This window comes from Aethalodelphis obliquidens, unplaced genomic scaffold (assembly GCF_003676395.1).
Source record: "Aethalodelphis obliquidens isolate GAN/ISIS:26980383/991018 unplaced genomic scaffold, ASM367639v1 scaffold2, whole genome shotgun sequence".
Taxonomy (NCBI): Eukaryota; Metazoa; Chordata; class Mammalia; order Artiodactyla; family Delphinidae; genus Aethalodelphis; species Aethalodelphis obliquidens.
In genome coordinates, this window is record NW_020837946.1 from 68,778,047 (window position 1) to 68,802,417 (window position 24,371).

Consider the following 24,371-nt stretch of genomic DNA (forward strand, 5'->3'; position numbering starts at 1 on the left):
TGAGACAGAAAAATAGACCGTCAGAAATGTAAAGAGGCCTAGGCAGCTTTATTTATAATAGTCACTATCAGTTAGGAAGAGATAGCCTGTGGTAACCAAGCTCATATATCCAGGAATTTAACCTTTCCTTGTCAATGACATAATAACTTTTTTATATCAGATATATTTTGCAAAGATTAGGCAAAGGTTGCTTTTTAAGCGACTGCAGCAGGTTGCATTTTCCAAAGACAGCTGTACCAATATCTCCCCTATCTCTCATCTCTTGCCACTGTCCTATCAAAAGAGAGAGCCTATTTCTTTATTCCTTTAAATATAGGTGGACCCTGTGGCCTCTTTGACCAATAGAACATGAAAGAAATAATGCTATCCTAGTTCCAGGCTTAGGCTTTCATTGGCCTGGCAGCTTCCCCTTTCTACCTCCTGTAAAGCTCACAACTGAACACTCATTCTTGGGATGCTTCCTCTAGAAACTAAGGCACGATTCTCTGAGAAGCCCAAGCTACTTGAAGGTCCGTGTAAGCATTCCAGTCAGTAGCTCTACTTAAGCTCCCAGCCATCAGCCAGCTTCAACTGCCAGCCATGTAAAGTGCACCATCTTGGATAGCCAGTCCAGTCCAGCCTTCAGATGACTGCAACGACAACCGAAATCTCACTGAAACATGAAGGAAACTAAGCTTGAACAAGTCAGCTCAGAACTTAACCTACAGAACGATGCAAAATAATAAAAAATTATTTATTTGTTGGGGTGGTTTGCTACATAGCAATAGCTACCGGAACACTATCTACTGCATGATTTTCCAGACGTGATTGTCCTTTGTTTCATTCTATAAATCCATTAATACAATTTAACTAAAACCAACATGATTTTTAAAATCATTTAGTGATTTCATTGTATTGATGCTATGTGTTTTTAAAATTCTATAAACTAACTTTAAAATGAAGACATTATTTCACGTTTTGAAGCTTACTGTAAAAATTTTTAGGAAGAGATGGAACTAGCATGCGAAGACAAAACATATTGAATTTTTATTCAGTTATTTGCGTGGGGATTTGGGGATCTAAACTGAATTTATTTTAAAAATAATGGATTTTGAAGACTCAGTAAGACAGGTTTTCAAGTATCAGTTTTCTTGCATTTTAAATAATGTATCATAGCTGGTAAATTGCAACCAGGTGTTTCCCACTGATTTCCTCTTTTGTGGGGATCTGTTTTTTCCCCAAATGAAAAATACCTTTCTTCTTTTTTATAATTATAAAAGTAATACATGCTCATTATTGAGAATTCCAGCATAGAGTGTAAAAAAAAGTAGAGGTAAGAGTCATTTTAATATTCACATCCCAAAGATAGTGTTAGATAATCAAGTGTCTTTGGCAAGTTATTTCATCTCTCTGTGATTCAATTTCATCTACAAAATCAAAATAATAATAATTCTTAGGCTTTCTGTGGAACTACATAAAATGATACATGCAGAATACATATAACAGAGTCTGGAATAAAATAAGTATTCAGTGTTAGTTTTAATTAGTAACAGTTTGATGTATAAGTGTGTTTCCTTCCAGATTTCTATTCTAAGCGTGCATAATTACATGTATACATTTTTAGCAAAACTTTGTGGAATCATAAATGCTTAGTTTTCAAGCTAATTTTTTTAACTCTTCACTATATCATAGGGATATAGTTTTACAACAATACATAGAAATATGCCTCATTCCTCCTTATAACCACATTGTATTCTAATTTACAAAAACATATGTAAAATATACCCAGAGTTCTATTTTAATTATTTTTTTCTTTTTTTACAATTTGAGCTATTATATAAAACACTGCAATGAACATTCTTATTTTAAAAAGTATCTCACACATAGGATTCTATAAACAAGAAAACCAGAAAAAATAGTATCTTAAAATATATGGAACTTTTTACTCAAATAGATCAGAATATTTTATGATCATATGACACATGCTTTATTAACTCTAAACCCTTATAGAAACCATGAGTCTGCTCATCTACATGCAGATAAAATTCTAATAAAACCAATATGTAGGACCGCAAAAACTAGAAAAATCAAAAACCTAAACTCCCCATAATATTATCAGGCTCCATAAATAATCAAGTTTAGTTAAGGACTTTGGGTGCCTGTATTATGTTCAGCATGTCATGAAGAGAACCTTTATTTCATTATGTCATGTAAAATTCGAATCAAAGACTAAGTAAGTTCCAAACATATGTGAATATCTGAAGACAGAATTTGGGTAAAGAATATCAGCCATAGATACTGACACATTGAATGAAACTGAGGTATTAGCATGCTAACATTGAACTGACATAAAGATTAATACAAAATGTCAGAGAGTGAGTTATTTAATTGGTATTAACCCCAAGTAAATTTCACACAGCGGGACCAACCTGCCCGTCTTATCTCTTCTTCTCTGCTCCTTTAAGCAGGATATTCAAACACTAACAGTGATAGAGCCAAGAGGTTTGGCTTGATGGAGGAGAGGAAGGGAAGAATTTGACTCCAATAGTTTCATTAGCCCCTGATCTCAATCCTCCTACAAATACATGTAAGATCCCTGTAGAAACATCAAGCTTGCTATGAAAACACAGCTCTGACCAGTTTCCTATTCCTCGCCTTCTAACCAAGTTCCTCTCGTTTGACAATTCTGGATGCCCCACTGACTGCTAGATGTTTGGGCAACTTTCACATAATAAATCTTTTACATGGAGTCATGTGGACGCATGTATGAAATGTTTTACCAGAAGCTTTTGGCTTCTTAGATTCATATGAAGTCTTCTTTTTCTAGAAGTGTTGTAGACAAATACATGCATAAACAAAGTATATCCCCTATGGTACACGGAATGATGGCCCTGGAAAGAGGTCTATGCCCTAAACCCCAGAACCTGTGAATATATTACTTTACACTGCAAAAGGGACTCTGCAGATATGATTAGGTTAAGGATCTTGAGATGGGTAGATTCTTCTGGATTTTCCATGTGGGCCCAATGTCATCACAAGGGTCTTTATAAAATTGGGGCAGGAATGTCACAGTCAGTGAAGGTGATGTGACCCCAGAAGCAGAGGGAAGGAAGAGAGTATGAAGACGATTAGAAGATGTGACATTAATTGCTTGAAAATGGAGGAAGGGGTTATGAACCAAGGAATGCAGGTGACCTCTAGAAGCTGTAAAAAACAAAAAAACGTATTCATCCCTAGAGCCTCCAGAATGCAGCCCTGCCAGCCCATTTTGGATTTCTGACCTCCAGAACTGTAAAATAATTTCATATTGTTTTAGCTTACTAGGTTTGTAATAATTTGTTGTAGCAGCAATAGGAAACTAATACACTCCCAGTGAGGTATGTCACGACAAAGAATTGCATAGCTCATTTCTTCACAGTAAAGTAGCCAAATATGTAAAGTTTAAGAAGAGTATGACTAGCTAGAGACACTTGTCATAGAAATATTCACGTGCTGAATTCTGATAAGAACACAAGCGTGGTTATATTTTATACCTCTCTTTGTAATCCTCACTCATTTCCCGCAGTGTTCACGCATAAGTTCATTCTAGTTGTATCCTTCCAAAATGACACAAAAGGGTATGGAGTAAACTACATCTTACTTCTACTGCTTTTTGTCACAATGATTTTGAACTATCCCTGTAGCTATGCCAAGGATGAAGTGACTTGTTTCTTGAAGTTAGGATCCCTAAGTCACTGATAACCCAATATTCCCTAAATCTTATAAAGAAGTACACCTGGGGTGTGTAAGCAAATGCAACTAACATAGTTACTTCAGATCCAGCTCTACTATGAGTTATAGCCATGCAGTTTCTGGTAGAACCTACTATTGGAAGTTTATTTATTCATTAAACTTGAATCAAAACCTTTGTGCAGAAGGGTTATGTGGTTTTAATAAACATAAACAAGCCAAGAGTGGCATAATTTCATTTTATACTCAAATCGGGAAGTTAACTTATACAGGAATAACACAAGAGAATCCTGTGAAATAGACTATCAGTGTACGCTGGAATAATAAAGTACAGAATCCTTTTAAAAGTGCTGAGGAGATTCAGATTAAAAGGTAACTGGAGCCCTTTGGATTGTCTGTTACATTGCCCTTGACTCCCTAGATTCCTGCAAAGAGAAGAGAAAAGCTACGATTCTTAAATTGTGTTTTTTAGATGAAGGCAACATGTATCTTTCTCACTGCTGGGTCCAAGGAGCTATGAGAATGAGGTATCTAACATGGCCAGTTAGTGTCTTCATTTTAGACTTTGTCACTTTTTTTGTCTTGTTAGGAAGATTTGTATTTAAAAGGTTAATTACTCTTTGTCATACTTTTCCATTGGTTCCATAGTGCTCATAACAACTCTTAGAATAATTATGAAATGTAAAATTCACATTCTGTACCAAGAATTTAGTAATTAAAAACCCAAGCTGTAAAGTGGTAGTGAATAAAGAAAAATACTCAGGAGAACGAGGATTGCCAACCTTCCGTGTTGAGGCTTAAAGGTGAGTTTTAGTCTTTATATGTTGACATAAGGAATCTTTCCAATGCTGGAAATTTTTTCAAATGTTAAAAATGCCACAAAGGTTTAGATTATTGCATGAATAATGAGCAAAGGAACTAAAACATACCAAGGATACTATACAAAATGATATAATAACCCAGTTATGTCATCTCAGAAATAAGGGGATCAATCCTTTTAAATGTATCATAATTAGATTCATTAAACCCTTCTTGATGTCCTTTGTAATTTCATCCTGTACATCTTGAAGTAACAAATTTCTTAAATACACTAATAATTATGAATAAAACTATGCTTTGTTTTAGTTTCAATTTTAAGAATTCCTTTTTGTAACATTAGGAGGAACTCTCTTGTTCTAATTAAGACCTTTGAGGAGACCCAATAAATAGCACCTCCTTCCCTACCACACACCAAACATTAAACTAGTGGAAAAATATGATAAAAGCGTGCAATTCCTGGAACAAAACTTCACCTTTACTACTCAAAAAAATGTCTCGAATAGCATTTTCTGGTTATATTTTTGGGAGGTTTAGACTCCCTAATATTAAACCCCAGAATACAACAGCCTTATCTGCTCAGTTAGAGACATGAGAGAAGAAAATGTGCTCCCTTTGGTCAGGCTTATTCTTAAGAGGTAAAAAGAAGAGCTGAGTCAAACATTCCCAACATACTGTCCCAATTCTGCCAACCAGATAAATCACACTACCTTCCCAAGGGCAAAGTGACCAAAGGGATGGAGAGGGGTCGGGAGTATTATGCGAATCTAGCTTTCTGGACATGAAAGGAAACATCTGGAAAGAAAAGAAGCAGCATTTCCCCACTAACTGGACTCACAGATTCTTTCCAATACACCTAATATGCAGTCCTTCTGTTTATCTATTTTTATAAGCCTTGAGAATAGTCCCTTAATCTTTAATTTTCCAGATAAGGGGTATATCTGTAAGATGTATACTTCCTAAGAAAGTTTGGCCTGTTGCTCGTTTTAATTGCATATCTGGGGAACTTGTCTATCACTCATGCACTTCCTGATGTCTAGTTAAGAAGGGTAACTCTTTATATTATCCTGGGAATGGATTAACCCTATACTTTTTACAGACCTTTTGTTTCTAGTGAGTTTCCAATACCTTTCCTAAGGATGTGCTCAGAAATGTTGTTGGTCTACTCAACAGGAGCATGCTGAGCCTATGTCTATGGGCAGCAATGAAAATGCTCACTGTAGCTTTCTAATGACTCATAATTGCTGGTTGAGACCAGTCCATCATCTTGCACATATCATCTGGATTAATTACTCCTAAAATGCCTTGCCTTCAAACCCACACTGAAACTTTTTCTGCCATTCCACACAGTCAACATAACTAAATCTCTATTCAGTGTATTCCCCATAGGTCAAAATTATACGACATGCACAAGCTCCCTGTGATTTTACTGAACTTTTGTAAAAATGTCAGATAAGACAAGTTCCAGAAGTAATTTTTGCTGTGTAGTAGTTTCTTACAGATGCCTCATAAAATACTACAAATTAGCAGCTAAAAACCATGCCCATATATTAGCTCATGGTTCTGGAGGTCAGAAGTCTGGGCACGGTGTGGCTGGGTTCTCTGCTCAGGGTCTTACCAGGTTGAAATCAAGCTATCATCCCAGGCTGTGGTTCTCACCTGAGCTCAGGTCTTCTTCAGGTGTACTGGTTGATGGCAGAATTCATATTCTGTGGTTGTAGGTCTGTGTCCCTGCTTTCCTGTTAACTCTTAGTTGGGTGCCACATTCAGCTTCTAGGGGCTCCTGATCTCAGCTGTTCAAAATAGGGTGTTTGCTTTCTTCCAGACCAGCAAAGACTTCCCCTCCTGTGACCAGCCAGAGAAAAATTTCTGCCTTCAAATGTCCCAGATGATTACATTAGGTTCCCCTGGATAATCTCCCTTTCTTAAAGTCAACTGTGCCATATGATGTAAATGAATTGTGAGAGTTAAACCCATCATATTCACTGTGGCTAGGATTATGCAGGATGTGTACACCAGAGACAGAAGATCTTGGGGACCATCTTAGAATTCTACGTACCAAACACTGTTAACAAGTCCTAGGCATAGAAATGCCTGATTATTTCTCTCCTTTTTTCTTTCTTATTTTTGAATCAGCTCCTTATCTTTGCAAAACACTGTCCAAATGAGACTGTCATTCAATTTTTAAAATCTCTGGTAAATATCTGTTAAAAATTTTTTTTAAGTCTAAATGAATTACTTAAATAAACAGGGTACTTAGAACCCGCCAAACCTGAGCAAGGGTCTGGATTCTCCTTCTTCATGGTGACTCGACCTCAGCCAGTTTAGTGATGTAGTTATGGAACCCTTTCAGTCTGTTTCCCTCTATAAGATGGAGACAGTAATTCCCACCTCTGGAGTGCTGTCAGTATTTAATGGGTGTGTTAAAATTCTTACCACAATGCTAGGTTCAGAGTAGCCAGCTAACAGTTTCTCTCCTTTTCCTTCATTTTATTTATCTTTTCATTTTGGTTCTGCTTGGTTTTTATTTAAACTCAGAAATCTGCAATAGATCAAATAGACCAGATTTTGCCTTACAGAAAAATGTTACCGTTCCACCAACACATTATTCTCAACAGGGTTACAGTATTCTACAATTTATTACCATTGCCAACACCTTGCCTGGTATGGAAGAGCTCTAATTTGTTGATCCCTCTTAAAATGCTTATCATGGGAATCACGCTGACCAGCATATTGATCATCAAAATAATAAATTACATACTTTGGGCGCCAGCACCACACCTTGAGTACTTTAAATATTGATCATGGGAGGTGATTTATTTATATTGGTTTTGTACAACACATTTAATGCGTTCCACTTATATAATGCGGTTCTGGAACTACTCCACGTCTAATAGAATTCTTAGCTGAGTTTCCTTTTCTACAGGGATCAAATTTGTTCCCCAGTTCATTGCCTTTGTTTTTTTTAATCATCCAATAACTTAGTTAACTTAATTAACCACTTAGAAATTATTTGCAAGTGTCCCTCAAATTAGTTTTTGCTTAATTTTTTACACTTGACATTTGACTCTTACTAGGTTCCCTGATTCTTTTTTCATAATTTCTTCACTTCGGGAAAAAAGTCTTAATTTTTTTTTTTTCTTCATTCAGGTGTGTAGTTTTATCACTTAATCATGCAGGACTTCTGGTCAAGTTACTTTCTTCGAAATACATTGTGGTGCTTTTAAATGACTTAAAGGTTTCCCCTGGGATATTAATGAGTAGTTTTTTAAAAATGTTTTAAATATTCTGTCAGTTTGGCTGTTTCTTTGTTTTCTATCATTAGGCACCCTCCTTCCAATGGATATTTTTGGTTCCCCTCACTTTTATTAAAATGTTGAATTTGATCATGCTATTACCACTTAATAATTACCACTCTTCTGACCACTGCTCAGAGCTAAACCTATTACATTTCAGCTTCCTTGAAATTCTAAAGGAATTTTATCTCAAAAAGTCATTTATCATATCCAAATACCTGACACCCACATTTTGTCATGGTTACGATTTCTGCCAATCTATATGGGGACAAATGTGCTGCCTTAGTACTTCTATCTGGCTTAATTTTTTTGGTTCTCTTTGTCTTGTTTAACATGTATGATTTATTCTCATTGTCCCAGTATTTTGCTACATCTTTATTCCTTAAATATGGAATGTCTGCTTATCAAGTTTCCACTTACTTCCCTTGTTTTGTAGTATTTTTATCTTGGATGAATCAATATTCAAATATTTTTTGAATGCTCAAATCGAGTAATTTGAAGAGAGTTAATAAAAGAATAACATATAAAAGCACAATAAGGAATGGTGCAGTGTTCCAGGCTGAGTAACAGTGAAGAGCCATTCGAAGAGGCAGGCAGAGGGAGTGATAATTACTGGAACCCTGAGGCTATATGAGGGCTGCCAGAAACTGAAATTTAGTGATGGATGCATCCAACTCTCTGCAACCCAGTAGGACTAGAGTGTAAGGAAAAAATACTCCATCACTTTCCTCCCTTCCTTTGATTTCCTACCGGAAATCCCCACTGGCTAAAACCCAACTGGAATTCAGAGGATAACAGAGTCCTTTCAGCATCTTCTCTTCATTCTGAGCAGGAAAAGAAGGATGCAGAGTGAGCCTGGAAGGGAAACTGAAGAAATCCAGCAGAAACACCAACAATGCTTATACCCCAATCTCAATGCCTTGTTAGAGAGGATGTGGCTTTGGAGCAGCATATGCCATTGTTCAATTTTTCTCCCTCCAACTGGGCTCTCAAATACCATTCACTGTCCATACATTTTGTCAAGCATTCCCTATCACCATGGCTTCTGAGATGAGCTTGGAAATACTTAACGCATTCTTAATTAAGATGCAACTTGTTGTCACCTTTCTGGGAAGCTTTCCATAAAGTCCACACGAAGACACTTTGAAATTCATGATTGTGTCTCAAGTGCAGTTCTTAGAAGGAGCAGCATTTTAAAGAACATTAATGGCATCAATCCAATCTCTTCTGGTCAATCAAAATTTTGGAATAGGGCCTTCTTACTGTGCTTTCCAGTGATGTTACTAGATGACTCAATGTTGACTCGTTTCCTGTTCTTGTTAGCACTAATCGTAATAATATTGTCTGTTTTCTTTGTCCCTAGAAATTTACAATGACAGTAAAGGAAAGGAATCTAAGAAATAGTCTTTTCATCTTAAAACTCTGAATCTCTTTCTTCTCAAATGTAATACATGATAGATCAACCTTGCTCGTGGTTTTATAATGTCTACTGAAATCTCACCAGTGTGTTCTATCTAATATTTTTTTCAGTTCTTCTTTACCGTTTGAGGGGTGATAAAAGTCTCCATTGCCATCAAACATCTCTACCATTGGCTCACCATAGTGCCTGAAATTCCCATCTTTAGAGAAACTTCTCTGATATAGGACTTTATCTCCAGGAAGTTCCTATCAAGTGGGTTTAGATTAACTAAGAGAGGTAACATGTTGACATACAGAATCACTAATCAGCTTCAAAGTCATCAGGCAAAAAGAAAGAGTCATTGACATTCAGATGGAGGTTCCCATTTAGAGAAGCTAAAGGCTTAACCTTCAGCTGATGGAATTAACCCTGGCTTTTTTTTTTTTTTCCTGTCTCAGTTTATTTAACAATAGGTAGTAAGAAATCAAACTTAACAGTCTATACAGTGATCCAAAGTTCATATTTGTAAGTAACCAACTTTAATCCCATGATTTACAAGTTGAGGGTTTTTGCTTTCTATTTTCAGGTTTTACAGAAAGTGTGTGTGTGTGTTGGAGGGGGTGGGTGGGCAGGTAAGGAGGAAGAAAGCAAGCAAAGAAGAAACCCCAGGGGCATTTTGCATGTTAAAATCATCCCACTGGAATCGTTTCTTACCCTCTTTTCAATTTTTTCCTTTGTTAGATGTAAAAATAACGAAAAAATTCTTTCAAGAAACAGAACCACAATATATAATACATCAATTTGGCAGCTGCCCCTGTATATTTTGAAAAAGTCATTTTTCTCTCTACATGTACAAATTACTTTAATACTTGAAGTTTTTACGATCAGACTTATGGAATAGAAGATTTTCTGGAGCACAAAAGTTGACTTGAGGGGAGGAAAGGGGATGTTTTTCCTTTTTTTTTTAGACATTTTTAAAAGAATGAACATCTTTGCATCCAGAGAAAAAACTTGGTATTTTAATATATATTTATATAGAGAGAGAATGTAATTTTAAAGTAACATTAACCCCTTTTGTCCTCTGGTTTTAAAAATGTTCTTTTCTAACTCTTCCATAAAGTGAGGAAACTAGGGGAAAATGTCAGCCATCTGCACCAGTAAATAATAACTATTAATATTACATATTTTCATTAATTAAAAAAAATAATAAAACCCATTGGAGGTACAAGGCAGGAGCATGTGGTTGGCTTTCACAGACCTCAGCCTCCTCCCAATGCACATGTCCAGCCTATTTCTAGTCATGGGTAAAACCAAAGAGCAGAGGGTTTATCTGCAAAAAATCTCAAATACTAGAGCTGAGATTTATCTGAAAATTAAGCCCCAGGTATCTCTGTCAGCAAGTGCTTAGGGAAGACCTTTGGTTAAATATATGGACTGGTAAATTTTCATAAAAGATAGGACAGGAGAAGTTTAGGGCTAAGGGCACATCAGAGGCAAGGTCTGGGGAGGAAATTATAAAGTTAGAGGCCAATAGGACTGGAAATACGGAGTGTGCATAGGCAGTTAGATGCTTGCAAGGGAAATGGGTATATTACAAGCACATTTTGTCCCCTCTCCCCAACTTAAAGATATGATTGGCTACAGAACTCAAAATCATGCTTTGATCATCTCTTTACGATGAGACACTTCTTTCCATATACAAGGCAAGGTTTTAAACTTTCGCAGATATTGGCTCATTTCATCCTCACAATAACTCCATGAAATGGGTAACATCATCATCCTGATATTACAGATAGGAAAAAACTGAGTCTCAGAGCATTTAAGTCACTTATTCTAATATCAAACACTGCCAAGTGGCAGATCCAGGAATTAGCCCCTGACATTCTGATGCAGAGGCTCTATGCTTAACCATTACACTGTACATTCTCTCGCGGATACAGAAAGTACATCTTGCCCCTCAGATTAACATGTTGCTGTGTGCATCAATCAGATCATCCCACCCCACATCTTTCTCTATGGTCTCAGTGTGTAGCTGGACCACGGCAGTCACTACTCTGCTACCTTGAAAAGGCACTAGGCTTGGTCGTGAATCCTGGTATGGGTAAAACGCAAAAGCAACAAGAAGTGTGGTCTGGGTGAATTTTAAATAGAACATCTCTCTGTGTAGCTGTGCAACCGTTTCTGGAAAAATATATGCAGGGCAAGATGAACCACTGCAAAGCAATCCCTCCATAAGGCGTCTGCGGCAGGTCCATGCCTCTGGCAGCCTTCGGGAATAGAGAACATCTGTAGTAGCCACATGCCCCAAAGCCTGGTGTCAAAGCCCAGCAGTTCCCCACTAACACTGCCAATGGGAGAAAAAGCCCTGCTTTCACTAGTTTCCAGGACAGGACATCCTTTCTGCTCCTTCTGCTATTTTGTAAAAATAGCCTAGGCATTTAAAAAATAAAAACGAAAATCCTAAGTTATAATGGTCAAACGGGATAGGAAATTTTGTGAAAAGAGAGGAGGGTTAAGTTACCTAGAGAAATATCTTCAATTTCACCTTTTTCTGCTTCTATCACTTTTGTCCCAGACAGGCCTACAGAGCCTAATTTTAACCCCATCAAGTTCTGTGCAAACACAGTGAGAGCAAACCAACAACCAAGAATACACCGTGCACACAGCACACCAGGCATATGGCCGTGCACAGCCTTCATCAGCAGCAACATCCGCGTGGCGGTGCCTGGCCTCAGGATTCTACTTGTGTTTGACCTTGACAGTAATGTGTACATACCAGGGTGAAGTGCAGATTTGCTCTTATGTTGAGTCAGTCCAGTTGGTTCAGTGTTAATGCAGTTTTACTGGGTAAATGGCAGTTGGGTGGGATGGACTTGCTTGAGGTATATCAGAGGCTTGGTAACATGAGTATGTCTTATGAAAAAAATTTTGAACCAAATAACAAACATTTACTTGGTGTAAAAACCACAAAGCATTAAAAAATTGTCATAAACATGCCCCCAAAGTTCCTGATTACAAACGTAGACTTGGTTTGCCTATAAATCAGCCTCAGCTTGTTCTAACACTTATATGTCCCAATACACTAATTCAATCCAAAAATCTCAAAAATTAAATGGGAACCAGGGCTAGGAAGTGGGTAATCATAATAGTACATCTACAGAGACAGTCTAATTTATGAATCAGACAAGGTGTAAGAGTTTTTCTTCCTTATTTCAATTCCCAAATAATTTCTTAGTGGTTTATCAAGTTTAGAAAGACAATTAAACTTGCTTTTTTCAAACATCAAGTTTACAAGTATGATGAGAACCTAACACCTGAACATTAATGTTAACAGAGGAAGCATCAGTGGAAAGGAGTGAGAGTCAACAAATAATTGTAAGTTCACATATGTTCACATTTTGAAAATGAAGAGGAAAGACTTCCTGAGAAAACAGATTGAAAATATTTCCTTGCAGATGTCAGAGTTTTCTCATGCAATATCTGATGCAGAATAGTAATGGATATTGAATGAGGGCTTCTGTGCTTTAAAACCTGATCTCTGTCAAATGGTATGAACTAGACCTAGTCTGTGGAGTGCTCTATCATATTTCGTTTAGTGGTAACCTTCTAGCTTATGGGAAAACCATTGCTGCAAAATATGTGATCAAATATGCCAATGCTATTTTAGTTGGATTTCTGAGAGCTTAGATCAGGACCAACACCAAGCAAAATGTATTGCATAGGTAACACTGGCCTTTGCCATTCTCTTTCCCCTCCTGCTTCAGCCCCTTGTTCCCTGTCACTTAAGCATCTAGGTGACCCATGATATTTATTTTCCTCCCTCTCAGAAGGATGTCTTTAAAGCAGGGAGGGAGCTAACCCAATTCACTGTTTTCCAATGACATTCCAAGGAGCTGGATGTTATTGCAAACTTCTCTAAAATAGTATTTCAGAGTCAAGTTGATTTGGGAAGTGCTGCATTAAACAAAGTAGATATATACTTGTTTTTACAGAACTTCTCTAAACCTCTAATACAATGATGTGCATTGAGCATCTTCTAGAGGAGAACATTTCCCAAACTGGATCATTAACAGAAAGCCCTTTCCAGTAGCATCGATTAACATCTCACTGTTTGGGAAACACTGATGTGAGAGAAAGAGCGAAAACTGTAAAAGTCTGAGTTCAAAGCCTGGTTCTACTACTTACTTGAGAAACTTCTTTGAGATAAAGTTTTCTCATGAGAAACATGTGGCACATAGAAGACATTCAGAAAATAGTAGCCATGATTTAATTATATAGTTGTTAATAGTAGTAGTAAAGATAGTATACAGGGACTGAGGGAGCAGAGTGGAGCACCTTTATTCTCAGAAAGCCCAGAGCTGATAAAAAGAAGGAGAGATGGAAAGTGGTCATGGGGCAATGTGTGACTGGATGGATTCAAATGGAATGTGGGGCTGGGCAAGCCTGGACAGATAGATGATGCCTTCCTGCCTCCCAAGTAGCAGAAGGGAATTCTGCCTAAGCCAGGAGGACAGTGCAAGACTGAGAGAAAGAAGTGGAAAGCATTTTAGTTCTCAGGCCATTGCTTATAAAAGATAAAAACCTCTTAGAACTTACCTGATTTAAAAATCATGGAACTCAGGGTCTTGGCATAAAGAAGGAATTGGAACCAAGTATTCTACCCAGTCATGGAAAGGGGAAGAAATGCCCCAAAATCAAGGGCAAGGAGAGACTGTGCATGGCTTACTTTTCATCTGCAAATAGGAATGATAATGGTACCATCATCAAGCTTTTGTGAAGGTGCAAATGTATTAAGGCACATAAAGCCATTAGAACAGTGGCTGGCACCCAATAGACGTTCGCTATTATTATTACCTTTCTTTCTAAAATGTGCTTTCATTACTGATCATGGTACTTCTCGAGCAAATCCAGAAATAAAGATTGCTTCATACATTTCTACTACATACCAAATTCTTTGCACTATGGAGCTTGCCAAAAGAGACAGAGTTCTGTTATCACAAAAGTTACCTGGTATATAGTATACTTTTTACAGACAATAGGACAGTCCACAGGGACAGGAAAAATATGGGAATCAAACTAAGGGCCCCGTCACTACAAAGTTAAGGAGACACATTTTAAGACACTAGAAGATAAAAGAATCTTCCATCTACTAAGCTCTCATTCTGTTCAAATTGCTGTTTGATGTACTTTCTCCTCTGAAGACAAGGGGATTAAGCTGATGGATTTATCTCTGAAGTTCCTTAAGAGCTGAATGACTCAATTTCATCATCAAACCTTTGAAGGAAATTGAACCACCATTTCAATGGTTGAGAAAGTGGTTTTCCTACTCCATTTAATAACAATAAAACTTGTTTATTGCTTACTTTCTACATACCAGACTCCATGCTAAGTACTTTCAATGTATTGCCTAATTTCACCTTCCCAACAGTACTGTGAAGTGGGGTACTCTCTCTTCCTTTCCTCACTTTTCAGATGAGGAATCTAAGTCTTGGAGAGATTAAGTAACCTGCCCAAGGTCACTCAGCAAATAATAGCAGAGCCATGTCTGTCCAATTCCAGGGACTACACAGAGCTACATATCCAAGGAATTTACTACTCACTGGCATTGCCTCAGCACTTTCTGAATGTTTAAAATTGTTTTAAATAAGACGTAATTAAAAATAAATAATTCATGCTGTTGACATTTCAGTGCTAACACTACCGCACAGGGTATGAGCGTGACAACCAGGCTTGTGTAAATTAGGCTAGTTCTTCATTTTGCAAATAAAAGGCATATATATAATCTCTCCTGGAAATTTGGAAAGGGTACTTCTAGTCCCATGTTACTCCATCAGATACCTAAACTATCTAAATACGTTCACAGTTGTTCAACTTAATCATGTTGGTGATTGTTACGTTAAATCTGTGTATGTTGGTGACTATTACGTTAAGCTTGTTTCTTTAGACCTAATGCATCGTCAGAGGCGCAGCTCAGTTCTTTTGTTAATAATGTTTTTTGTATAAAGTGTTTTTGTTAGCTCACATAGTTCCTCCTCTTGTGCTCTCACTAGACTCCTTTAGGTTTAAGCAGGTGACTGGTAAAGTAAGAGAATGGGCGAATCTTAGAAGACTTGCCTCCCACAAGCAGTCAAGTTTGACCCAGTCCACAAGTCCAAACAGACTATATGGGCTCATTGGAATTACCTATTCCATTTATTCTTGTTGATATGATATTGTATGAGTTATTAATAGTCTTTCTAAATGTGCCTTCTGTCTCTTCAAATAGCTCCTCTACCTTTTGAAATTACTTCTCTAACACATCACTAGGACCTGAAAGAGCCATGTCCTCAGTCTGTACACTAAAATACTTCCTCTGAAGATACTCTCATACTTGAAACAATCACTGCATCCCCAAGACCAAAAGGTGAATTTCAAGAACATAGAAGGCCGTCAGGACATGACCTTCTATGGCTCAAGCCTTGTCCATCACTTCCCAGTTCACACTCTGTGCTCTAGTATACAGTTAGTCTATGTAAACCAAATTACTTGACAAACTAACAAAAAATGTTTCATGTGTCCATGTCTTTCCAGCAGCCAGAGCCTACCACTTGCCTTTCTCAATCCACCCAACGGCTTCACATGGTTAGCCCAAGTCATTGCAATGTCCACAAAGCGCTGCTTCCTCAGCCACCCTCCACTCCCACCCCACTCCCCTGCTCTATTATCTCTCTGACCTGGATCTCTTACCACTTTCCTCTCAGCTTAATCTGTTTTAGCAACACTGGCTGCCTGCCCTGACAAGCTCCACCTCAGGGCATCTTAGTCAGATCAGGCTGCCATAACAAAGCACCACAGACTGAGTGGCTTAAATAACAGAAAATTATTTTCTCATAGTCTGGAGGCACAAAGTCCAAGGTCAAGGTGCTAGCAGCATTAGTTTCTGGTAGGAACTCTCTTCTTGGCTTGCAGATGGCTGCCTTCTCACTGGGTCCTCACATGGCCTTTCTTCTGTGTGTGCAGACTCCTGATATCTTTTCTTCTTCTTATAAGAATGCTAGTCCTATTAGATTAGGGCCCCACCCTTATGTCCTCATTTAGCCTTAATTACCTCCTTGTAGGCCTTACCTCCGAGTATAGTCACATCGGGGTGAATCTTGTTCCAGGATTCCATGATGGTCCTCTCCCGTTCTTTAGGTCGTAAATTGTCCAAAAGTGATATTGATATCTGCAAGCAATGACTTACATGGTGTGAACTGAGGGATATCTGAAAGGTCTTATCCACACAACCAAAATATTTCTTCTATATAGAGGCCACATTAGAGCTCACCTTGTGATGATTGTTGTTTTTCACTACTCCCCTTAAAAAAAGTATCCAGAAAGTGGTAATCCATTATGTCATCAATATTCTATGAGAAATTAATATATCTAATGATGCACCTCATTGATAGGCATAATATTTCATCTTGAAGGCTTGGAGAGAGCAGAAGAAGATGGAAGAGGTTCTAAAAAAATGAAATAAAAGGAAACATTACATACTGAAAAGTCAAGTACAAATTTGTCTTGTTTCTCTCTTGTGTCTCCACTTGGCTATATCTTAAGTCATTTGTGACTGGGTAGCTTTCTCCTTCTAAGAGGTATAACAGTCCTTTTTTGCTTTTCTAATAGGCTCTTCAATTTAAAAAACAATGCTGCCTCTTTGATAAGGCCTTTGTATCCCAAGTTTGCTATGTTTAGTTTTTCTTCTAGGACAGGTCTCCAATGATATTTTTTTAATCTTCAAAGAGCACCTCCCCCCCCCCCAATCTACTAGAAAGAAAGGAATTTAAAACTCTGAGGCATTCACTAAACCTATCAGCTCAGAGAAGAATAATCTCCACTTGGTGCCCAGAAATACAAGCAAACAGTGTAGCTTGTGGTTCCAAGAATGGTAAAAGCTTGGAGGAAATTACATAGACTTGAGAGTTAACTTGCCCCTCTGGAGACCCTCCAACAAGAGGCATAGCTCACATTGTTAAGTTTTGCTCCATGTCAGGTACTGTTCTAAGAGCTTTACACCCGTATGAGTTCTACTGAACAGTGCAAAGCTCAGACTATGAACAAAATGCAGCTAACTTCTATTTTTCATCGTCCCATTAAACTTTATTCCCCAGAGTAACTCCCCACTTACTTTGGATGATGTTTGGCAGATCCTTCCCTTATTAGGTCATTCCCAGATAATAAAGCCTTCTGGTTACTTTCTGTTACGCAAACGGTCTAACTTCTAAAATTACAGTTCCCAACCAGCTTCAGGTCAGAGGCAATGGGAAGCCAGCTTCAACCTCCTACCCTTTATCCTTTCCCCACAATCTACAAGGTATGGCTCCCTACTTCCCCTTTAACTTTACCTACTGTCCAAGCCCGTCCTACACCACAACCGCCACGCTGGCTTCCGTACTGTTCCTTGAGCTCACAGCCATGCTTCCACCTAAAGGATTTTGCACTGACAGAGCTACATAGCCCCCCTCCCCATTTCCTAAATGTCTTTGCTTACATGCCATTCTGCATGAGAAGCATTTCCTTACCACTGTCGTCATCTACCACCTTGTTCTGCATTCTTCTTCATCATTGTACTTATTTTTACTTGATATATGTGTTTATTAATTATGTCCCCCCAGTAGGATATAAGTTTTACAAGTTCAAGACCTTGATGTGTTTTCTCACTGCTGTTCTTCTCATTACCATCTGAGAACTCAGACCAGTGCCTGACCCAATATTAGGCGCTCAGTAGACATTTTTTGATTTCAGAGTAAGGATACCCTATGAGTACAAAAGTAGAATAAAACATCTTTCAAGCAGCTCAGAAGGAAGAGTCTTGGTATTTTATTTAAAAATGCCCCTAGGAGTTAATTAATAAAGGAGTAACTATTCAGATTACCACGAGTTTGCTTGCTCTGTGGCTACAGTTAAAAATTAACATTCTAAACATTTTATTAAAATTCGCACTGTTCCTTCTAAGCAGCCTTTCCCACTTTGACAGTGTTTTCACTCAGGAGACAAAACATGGAAATGAACCTGAGTCTAACTAATATTAGTATAATTGCATGTATAATTTTATAATCATTGGATAATGTTATTGTAAATAAGCTGCTTCTTAAAAAAACATTATTAATTTCATTTGAATACAAGGTTTATTTCACCAAGGCCTGAACTTTTTATTTCCAGATTTTTTTTTTTTTAGTTCTCTTATTTATACATTATTGAAAGTGTCTATTTTTGTCTTCATTGCTAGATTAGTATTTGCTGGGTTATGCTTCCATTTCTCTTGCTCCCACTGTTGCAATAAGAAAAGTATTTAGGAACACACAATAATGACTTTTTAGAGTAATGTTACTTTACAAAAGTAGTATCTTAACAGAACTTGGAGTTCGTAGCATTATGCAAGCTAAACTGTTTTTGCACTGTAAAATGTATTAGATTCTTCTCCTCTTATAAATTCCATATATCTCCTTTCAGTATCTGCTTTCCAGGAGTCTATGCAAGATTGATGGAGACATTAAATCCAAAAACTAAAAGAGAAAAAAATGTAAATGTGAGTCTTCAGTTGACTTTAAAGGAGATATATTGCTCAATAGAAACATGCAGGGAACAATGATAGTGGGGAGTAATCCTAGATTAATTACACTTACTCAGTATGTTTATGGAACCAATGCATATGGCCAAACTTTTTTATAAAGCACTATAATTGTATGATTTTTTGCACTGGACAGTAAATGTACCAGCCTTAGTATTGAAAAACAGGATTTTTGTCCCTTATTACTGAAAGCAAAATTACTCTGCCCTATTACAAACCTATTAGATCTCTATCCCTACATCTTCTATTTATTGATCTCTCAAAAAACTGTGCTTTACGTTTTATTGTACAATCAGCAGTAAACCTCAAACGTTGAAAGATTTGAAACTGTGAAGTAACAAATCTGTGAATTCACAATGGTATTCTAAATGATCCAGGAAATGTCATTTTAAGTGGTAAAATCAATATGTATTTTGGTTCATTAGCAAAATACATAATGGCTATTTCTAGCATCTCCTCAGACTCTCTGTTTAATCATTTTGTATTGTGATGCCTGGCCTGAAGCAATTCTATTTTTAGTGCTAATGGAATAGCCCTAAATTGCTTATTTTCTGTTTACTAAAGTCATCCTGTTTGTTACCATGGAAACTGACAACTGCTTTAGCTAACTATTTTATTAAATGAATTGAAGATGTAGCTGAAGACTGTGAAGGTGCAGCACATCATTCTTAAAACGTCCTTTCCAATAGCTGCAAAACTATGGCCATATCTATAGAAAAAAATGAAATTAATTATGAATAAGGTCGTCTACATTTCAAACTGGCGAGGCTTACCCACATTTGAAAATCTGAATCAAAACTAGCACGTAGGCATCCCCAACTTACAGAGAGTCTATGTTCTAAAAGTGTATTTGTAAATCAGTTCCTTGGAAATTGGAACACATTAACCCATAGAAACAATTTCATAAATAATAATTAGGTCTCCAGGGCCACCCTCAAAAGCCCTGCGACCTGTGATGTCTCAATCTATAGCAATATTAGCAGTAGCCTTTGTTCTCAGCTCTGGCAGCAGGAGCCAATTCACAGGGATGAGAAGAAAGGAAAGAGTTTTCTCCTACTTTGTTTTTAATAGCGAGAGCATACATGGAACACCATTTCGGAATACGAGCGTCCACAGTAGATGTTGGAGCTCTCGATGACCCTGTCTCTAGCCTCTTGAGGTCCCCTTATTACCGACCCTCCTGAGTTGGTCCTCAACGAGGGTCCTCCTGCCCAATGTCATTCGAGCCAATAGAAGAAGACTGAGTGCGGTTCAGAAGCAAAGGAAAGTTTATTCTTTGATCAAAGCATGGAGAGGAGGTGTGAGCTCCTGCTCTAGAGTCCACGCTCTCCCTCCACCCACGCCCGCCTACCCGGCCCCCAAAGGCTGTGGGCGGGGCTGCTTTATAGTGCTCCAACTGTGGGGAAGCGGGGTGGAGTTCTGGTGAGTGGGGTGGAACTAAGGCTCCTCTAGGCTCCAGATTGCAGTGCCAAGGGCGCAGCAACTCTGCACGCGGCCCACTGAGTTGGGGTTTCGGGCGCAGCCATTTTGCACTAGGAACTCTGGTCTGAAGTGCTGGGTGCAAGGCTGCTGCCCGAGGCACCCTATGAGCAAGTGAAGCTAGACTAAGCACAAAAGAAGAAGTTAGACCTTATCTTATCACCTAGATTCCATCTTATTCTTCCTGGGGACCCAATGGGCTTTGCCAGTGACACTCTCACTTTTGCACATCTCCCTTCGGAGTTTCACGCCAGACAGATCTTGCTCCCACCCTGATCCTGCCTCTACATTGAACCGTCCTTCTCCTCAAGATGCAAAAGGGTCCCAGCTAATTGTTTAGAAAAAAAAAAAGAGAGAGAGAGAGAAAGCAATCAAAATACTCTCTATTGCCTAAATGATTGAACTCTTCCTGAAGTTTTTGCATTTTAAAAAATACAATATTTTTTGAACCCAAATAAATCCCTAACCTGTGAGATTTCCATCACCACGACTAAAGAAAATATTCAGAGGGTCCATGTGTGAGGAAACTGCTCTGAGGGAATACTCAGCTTTAGAAGTCAGACCCCAGAAGTCAGTTGATTTAAAAGAAGTCAGCTTCTTGACTGTCTTCTCTAAATCTTGGGTCTTGGGTTTTCTGTTCAAGGATGGATGTCAGTGGTTAGTTGTAAACTGAGTCATCCCTTTGTTCATTTCATTTCCAGGAGATTCTAATAAAATGTATCTTATTAGCCCTATAATTGTGCTTTTAAAAGAATATCACCTTCCCAGTTAAAAAGATCAAATTAACACAATAATATAGACAAAAGTTTTGTTCTTATTTTCTAACAGAATACAAACCGAACAAAATCATTGTGATTTGGGCATTGTGAATTTTACACAGAAAAGGAAAGAATTATTAGGACATGTTTAAGACAGAGTCAGTCATTTTTTATTTGATGTCTAAGAAATTAAAGAAGAAAAAGGAAATAATTTGAGATTATTTCAGGATGCGAAAAAATGAGTTATCTTAATTATTTATAGAGCTATATTTTATATAGATTCAGAATTAAAATATATAAGAAAAGGCTGACAGTTATTTCTATAAAGTTAAAGAATATGTCTTTTTTTATTATTATTAAAGTGGTGAGTATAAAAACAAATAAGATTTGATTCCATTTTTCCATAATGTAGTACTTGAATTTGCCTGTAAAATCTTTCTGGGAAATTTGTGCATTTTTACGTAAATATATGTGCAATAAAATATGAAATAAAAAAATCAAATTTTAATTGAATTTCAGTGGTCATTGAGGGCTTTGTTAGAATTTTAATGTTACTGACACTCCAAAATGAAGGCATATTTTTGACCTTACACTCATTTTTTTTTAATCTCCTTAGGTTCTACTTTCATTTGTAACACTCACATCATTCCAGTGAAAAACCAAGAGGGCGTGGCTATGATGTTCATCATTAATTTTGAATATGTGACAGATGAAGAAAATTCTGCTTCCCCAGAGAGGCTAAATACAATATTACCAGTCAAAACTGTAAACCGTAAGTAAAAGACAACGTAATGCTCTTGATACTCTGCTACTGTAGTAATTTTAATACATGCTTCATTTTGATTCAGTTCTCAAAATATGTTTGCATTTTATGTAAAATAATTTGTATATAAAAAAGCCATAGCTGACATTACCCATCAGTGCCTAACAGAAGTGATCAGCTGCTTTCAAAGCCATTTGACTTGGTTATACCAAACTTATTTAGCCAGTCCCCTACTGATGGGCATTTAGGTTGTTTCCAAATTTTGACTATTGTAATAATGGCAGAATGAATTGTGCATATGTATTTTCATGTGTATATGTACATTCTTGGACAAAATTATCTTCAGAGTAAGGTTCTATAAGCGGTATTCCTGGGTCAAAGGGTAAATGAATATGTAATCTTTTTAGATACTGCCAAACTCCTCTCCTTATGTTTGAACCATTTTACACTAATACCAATGTATTATATAATACAATACAATGTACTGTATATACATTGTATATAATATTGTATATACAATGTATAAAATACAATGTATTATATCTTTCCTCCAAAGCCTTGCTAACAGAGTGTGTCAGTCTTCTCGATTTTTGTCATGATAAGTGAGAAGCAATACCTCAATTAGTTTAGTTTACATTTCTCTTATTATGAGTGAGGTTCACATATTTGAGCACTGTGGACATTTCTTTTTCTGTCAATTGTCCATTACTTGTATACATGTTCAGCTTTTTTGTCTTTTTCTTTTAAATTGTGGAATAAATGGCAAATCGCTTCCCCAGCAAATTGTCTTTTATCTTTTTCCTAATTTTTGTCACACGAAGCCTTTATTTTTTTGTAATGTGGCTAAATTTATCAACCTTTTCTTTTGTCGATTCTGAATTTTTGAGTCATAATTAGAAAAGCTTTCTCCATTCCAAGGTTGTAAATAAACTCATATTTTTTTCTAGACTTATGTTTTAGGATCTCTAATCCATTTTAAGTTTAGCTTGGTTTATAGTGCAAGTTATAAATTTAATTTGTCATTTTATCAATGGTTTTCCAGTTGTTCTAACATCATTTATTAGAAAGTCTGTCTTTCACCAGTAATTTGAGATATCACTTTTATCACATACTAAACTTTCTTACGTGCATGAGTATATTCTGGTCTTTCTATTCTGTTCTCTTGATCTGTGTCATTGAGAATCACACTGTTTTCAATATACGGTTAACCTCTTATATGACATACTCTCTTTAATATTAATTTTCAGGGTTTAAGGTTATTTCTTGTTGCATATTCCACATGAACATTAGAAACAACTTGTCTGGATAAAAAAAAAATTCCCTATGGTATTTTTATTGGATTCAGATTAATTTTATAAATTAATTGGAGGAAAAGTAACATTTTTATGATGTTGAGTCATTCTATACAGGAATATGTATATGTATTTTCATTTTTAAATCTAATTTTTGTGTCTTTCAAGAGTGATTAAAATTTTTCCTTATTGTTTACTTTGCTACTTGACATTTAACATGTTTTGTTCTTGCTGCTATTATAAATAGGATCTTCTCTTTAATTATTATCTTCTAATAATTTTTAAGGCTACTGATTTTTTCTGAGTATGTTAATTTTATGGTCTATCTTAGTGAGTTTTCTTAGTTTGCAGTGGCTTATACATTGTTCTGAGGTTTTCAGATGTTCTATAATATCAAATAAAGATTACTTTACATTTTCCTTTCCAATTCTTATACATCTAATAGTTTTCTCTTGTCTAATTGTGCTGGGTATTACCTCCAACATATCATTAAAAAGAAACTGATAGTGAACATCAATTGTTCCTGAATTTTGTGTGAACGCCACCAGTGATTCCCATTAATTCAAATGATGGCATGTGGTTGAGTGGAATGTGTTTTATAATTTTATAGAAGTTTCCATTGACTTGTATTTATTAAGAATGGGTGTTAAAATTTGTAAATTGCCTTTTCATCATCTGTGGAAATGAGTGTGCTATTCTGTTTCCTTATTTTTATGGTAAATTTTATTAATAGAGTTACTAACATGGAACTATTCTTACATTCCTGAAAGGAACCACATTTGGACATGATGTATTTCATCTTGTAATACTGAATTCTTTTCATCTAAAATTAATTTAGGATTTTGCATCGATCCTCATCAGGGAAATTGCTCTCTAATTTTTGAATATGTATATGCAATTTCGTTAGGTATTATTATCAATGTTAGAATTACTTAGGAAAATAATTTGGAGTTTCTTCTCTATTTTATGCTCTACATAACCATTTAAAGAGTTTGGGGATGATCTGGACTTTAAAAGTTAAGTACAATTCCCCTGTAAAATCATCTAAACCTGGTACTTATTTGTGGAGTAGCTTTTTCACAATTATTTTCTCCAGAGACTGGACTATTCAGATTATCCAGCTCAACTAGTATCAGTGTCTTTGCACGCCTAAGTATGCTTAGTCTTCTACCGTTCAGTTTGTCAAATCATATCATTTCACTCCCAGTTTTTACCAACAAGGCACTCAATGAACTTATTTTATATTTCCTTCTCCTTCCATTTTGTTTGGT

General features: G+C 36.8%; 1 protein-coding gene across 1 annotated transcript in view; it reads left to right on the forward strand.

The window, feature by feature from the left end:
- The window catches only part of KCNH7 (potassium voltage-gated channel subfamily H member 7), a 451,727-nt gene that overhangs the window by 282,758 nt on the left and 144,598 nt on the right, over positions 1-24,371 (forward strand). The window contains exon 3 of the mRNA XM_027129726.1: positions 21,662-21,817. Coding sequence (XP_026985527.1) covers positions 21,662-21,817 — 156 coding nt within the window. The remainder of the gene's footprint in view (positions 1-21,661; positions 21,818-24,371) is intronic.